Below are 4,977 nucleotides of genomic sequence, written 5' to 3' on the forward strand. Positions count from 1 at the left end.
AATCCAAATACTCACCCTTAATTGCTATCGAATACTCACCCTTAATTGCTGCTGTGGACTCATTTGTGTCTGGTTTGCAGGTTTTTTTTTTTGGTTTGACTGTAGCACTGTTCTCTTCTATAACAAATACTGATGCAAACCCTGATGGAGCAGGAGCCTTACACTGCAACCAGATTGTAACAAGTTGACTCCCCAATCTATGCTGAAATCCTTAGCCAGCTGACTCCTATCTCTTGATTGTTCACTGGTATCATTTTTTCACTAAAAATGCTTGGACTTATATTTTTCAGGTCCTGTTTTTATCCAAGGGGCTTTAGCAATTCCCGCAGCACTAACGGCAGTGAAGTTACTTGGCTGGCTATAAACTGGAGCTCCTCAAATAGTAGGATTACGATTAATGAATCAAGAAACGCAAAACAATTAAAAAGTGCAAAGCACACTCAGTTGTATATGCAGAAAATATTGTTTTAAACTGAAGCAAACAAAAAACCATGAACACTCAGCGAGAACTAAGGCCCCCCAAGCTTATTTGAGTCTGATTTCACAACCTAAATTCCATGAGAAGAAACGGTCTGATTTCACAACCTAAATTCCATGAGAAGAAACGGAAAACCCCCAAAATCATCAATACAGAAAATTTCTCTGATACACAGACCACAAGACTAAATTCTTAGTATTTGTAGTCCTTAACATGAAGGCTCTCTGCAGCACCCTCACTAATCTTTGCGTCACCCTTGTATGTACCCAAGGTGGCCTCCGAGTTAGCCTTGCACCTAACAAGGAAAGCATCTTGTGCTTTCTTCACGTTTTCCTCCTTTCCAGCCCAGGCCTTGAGAGTGCTCTGCTGAAGGGCACGTCCAAATGAGAATGAGAGTGACCATGGTTTCTTGGTCTGGAGCTTGTTCATGGCATTAAGGTTAAGGGTAGCCTCCTCCTCACTTTGCCCACCAGACAAGAACACAATAGCAGGGACTGCAGCAGGGACGGTACGCTGCAAGGCACGGACAGTGTACTCAGCAATAACCTCTGGGGCAACCTTCGGGGAGTCGGAACCAGGGGTCACCATGTTAGGCTTCAAAAGAGTACCTTCTAGCATGACATGGTGATCATTCAAAGCCTTGTAGCAAGCAGCAAGAACACGCTCTGTCACCGCAGCACACTTTTTAATGTCATGTGATCCGTCAACAAGAATTTCAGGCTCAACAATGGGGACAAGGCCACATTGCTGGCAGATGGCAGCATACATAGCTAGCCCGTTGGCATTTTCTTGGATTGCAAGCTCGGTTGGCTCATTAGCACTAATCTTAAGGACAGCACGCCATTTAGCAAAGCGGGCACCAGCTTCATAGTACTTCTGGCATCGCTGTGCAAGGCCATCTAGACCCTGGGTGAAAGTTTCGCCATTGGTTCCGTTAAGCTCAACGGTACCCTTGTCGACCTTGATGCCAGGGAGGACACCACCTTCCTTCAAAACATCAACGAAGGGCTTGCCTGCACAATAAACATCAATATCAGAAATCAACAACCATCCATAACTCTTAAAAAGGAATAACACTACCGCGGTTCTTAATATTATCATAGTATTTTTAGTAATACCCGAAGCGGTTTTTTGATAAAGGGTTTCCTCAAAGAGAATAACACCACTGAGGTACTGAAGAGCTCCTGGAGTTGTGAATAGGAGCTCACGGAGAGCACGCCTGTTATCTTCAACATTCTCTACATTAATGCTTGAAAGACGCTTGCCGATGGTGCCAGTGGATTCATCAGCAGCAAGGATACCCTTTCCAGGGGTTCCAATGTAAGCAGCGTTTTTAGCCAACTCATCTACAAGATTCATGATTCAGAAAATAATAATAAGCCACCAATTCCCCATTAAAGGTTTAATAAACAGAGATCCAAATATTTAAAAACAGAAAGAAAAAAAAACCTTAAAAGGGTGCATGGCTAAGATTCAGAAATCTCAGATCCAAAATGAAAACACACCAAGCAGATAAAATTAACATTATCAACTTCATCAATCTTTTTTTTCCTGAAATCTTGAACTGAATCATATCATGGTATTTAAAAAAATGACTGGAGTAATAATAAGCGAGTACAAACATGCAGATCTAGATCTTCAGATATTACCCCAAAATTTAACCATGTAGTTAACACCCACTGACAGATCATAAGACAATATAACCAGACCTTAGAAGATCCGAAGAAATCCATATATCAAAATACAGTTGGTATAATTAAAACAAGCAAATCAACTAACGATTTTTTCTCGTCAAACTATCAAAACAACTAACAGATCAGACAAAAAAAACACTAAGATGGATCCGAGAGATTAAGATTATAAACATAAAATAAAGAGCAAAGGAAATAGCAAGGGAAGGGTACTTACCGGCATATTTGCTAATGAAGCAAGACATGATTGAACGGGAAAAAGAACGAGAGAAAGGAAAGAGGGTTTTTTTTTTTTGGGCTAGGAGGAAAGAAGAGAGAGACGGAAGTGAGGGTAAAGGGGGGCAGGGGTTAGGGGCTTTAAAAGAGATACAGAGAGAGGTGGTGGCTTCGAGATTATCGGTTAGTTTCTTCTTATGTCGTGTTTTCCAAGCAACACATGGACTGCCCGTGGGATCTTTCCTCACTTTTTCGTACCTGGTTTTTCATTTTTTCGTCCTCTTTTCCGCTTTTACCCCTCCCACCCCCATCTAATCTTTTTATGTTCGTCCACCTAACATTTTTTATTAAATATGAAAACCGAAGTGATTTTGATAAATACTATCTCTTAAATATAAAAATATTTATTTACTGAATTTTGAAAAAAGAAATACCCACCTTTTACTCAAGAAAATAACCTAATTTATATAATTTATTATTCACTAAAGTCCAAAGAAATATAAATTCTACTATATAAACACAAATTCAATTGAAAATGTTATTAAAAATAAAACATATTCCACGCATTAATTTTATTTAAAAGTAACAAGGACAAAATTGAGAAGAAACATAGGAATAGAAAATAGGCGTTTCTAAAAGTTTCTCAAAACAACTGCGGTTGAAATAGGTGGGCAGGTGAAATAAGTGGGCAGGAAAGCATGATGAGTCAGACCCAACTGTTTTAAACAACACATTTTTTATACTTTGAAGGGTCAAAACTCTAATATATCAAAGTAATCTTTTTAAACTCATATTTGTATTTATCCCAATTTTAATTTTAATAATAATCTTTATTTTTAATGAGTATTCTTTAATTTCTTTTAGGTTCAAATATTTTATAAGTTGATGTATTTTTCATAAATTTAAATTTTAATATTTGAATTTTTATTTTTTAGAATTTAATCTCTATATTTTTTAAATTTTAAAATTTAGATCTAACTATTAACACTGTTAAAACTATTTTATCAAATTCAAGTTTATTATAACATTTTTTTTGTTACATTGCTACAAAGTGAGTTTTTTTTTAAGGTAAACTACATATTTAGTCACCCGAGTTTACCTGCGTCCCTATTTTAATCACAAAATTCAAAAATTTTTTATTTTAGTCACTCATGTTAAATAAGTTGTTAATTTTATTCACTCTACTGTTAAAATTGGTTTAATCACTAAACAGAATGTTGACCTGACCTAGTATAATAACAAAATTAGCCTTTAATATATACACATTATACCAATTTGACCATGATTCTAAAATTTAAATTTAAAAATACATAAAAATTAAAAAATTATTAAAATTTATAAAAATATATGAAATACTCAAAAAATTATAAAAATATATTGAAAATTTATTATATTTTCACACCTTCCTTCCCCCAAAGTCCACAGTTTTTATTCTCATCTTTATCAATCAATGCCGGTTTTTCTTTCTCGTTCCCTCAAATGTTTTTGACACTTATCATTTTGAGCTTATATAAGTTTGACTTCAATTTTTCATAGTAAAAATGGATTAATTTTTTATTTAAGTTTTTATTGGCAATTTAAATTGTTCATTCGAATCAAAATAAAAACGAAGATTCCTAAATTTTTGGAATTTGAAAGACAATTAATTAGATAATATTGTTAAAGAGGAAATCAAATTTCATTGCTTAAAATAAATTCACACCAAGCATTTGTTAAAATGACAAACAAAGATTCAATTTTCCCAATCCAATTAATATAATAAGAACACTATCTTCTTTACCCTGTAATTGAAAATCATCTCATCCCCACCATCTTTCCACAGATATTTCTTGTTTGAGTATTTTATAAATTTTTACGAGTTTTAATATGTGTTTATAAATTTTATTAATCTTTTTGTATTCCTATTTTCTATTTTAATTTATATATTTTTAATTTTAGAATCATGGTTAAATTGGTATAATGTGTAAATATTAAAGGTTAAATTTGTAGTTATTTTTTTTCCAAATCAGGATTAAATTAATAAAATGGGTAAACATGGAGGTCTGATTTTATTATTGTACCAAGCCACGTCAGCATTCTATTTGGTGATCAAACTTATTTTAACGGTATAGTGACTAAAATTGATTACTTATCTAATGAGAGTGATTAAAATTGACAACTTATTTAATAAGAGTGACTAAAATAACAAAATTTTGAAATGGATGACCAAAATAAGAACACGGGTAAATTCAAGTGACTGAATTGGTAGTTTACACTTTTTTATTTAAAAAATTCACACAAATTTAACAAAAAAAATAAGAAAAATAATATTTGAATCTGAATGTTGAAATATGAAAAATAAAAAATTAATTTTTTAAAAATAAAAATACAAAAACTGAATTTTAAATTTATAAAGAGTAAAGAGATTAAACCTATTTTAACTTTTTTAATTGGCATATATACATATGCCATATAAAATAACATAAATTTGTAGTTTTGAATGTATAATATAATAGCATACGTTTGGTCTCTCTATATGATCAAAAGTCACATCAATACATAAAAATGATCACAAAATGTGGCATTAAAAAAATCTATTTTACTAAGAATATA

General features: G+C 32.8%; 1 protein-coding gene across 1 annotated transcript; it reads right to left on the bottom strand.

The window, feature by feature from the left end:
* Window positions 1-420: 420 nt before the first annotated feature.
* LOC107899428 (fructose-bisphosphate aldolase 6, cytosolic) lies at window positions 421-2,742 on the bottom strand. Its single transcript, XM_016825139.2, has 3 exons — window positions 2,387-2,742; window positions 1,597-1,824; window positions 421-1,491 (listed from the first exon to the last, which is right to left on the bottom strand). The coding sequence occupies exons 1-3, from the start codon at window positions 2,412-2,414 to the stop codon at window positions 671-673; spliced, it is 1,077 nt and encodes a 358-aa protein (XP_016680628.1). The 5' UTR covers window positions 2,415-2,742; the 3' UTR covers window positions 421-670.
* Between the last annotated feature and the right edge of the window lie 2,235 nt (window positions 2,743-4,977).

This window comes from Gossypium hirsutum, chromosome D04, assembly GCF_007990345.1.
Source record: "Gossypium hirsutum isolate 1008001.06 chromosome D04, Gossypium_hirsutum_v2.1, whole genome shotgun sequence".
NCBI classification, from domain to species: Eukaryota; Viridiplantae; Streptophyta; class Magnoliopsida; order Malvales; family Malvaceae; genus Gossypium; species Gossypium hirsutum.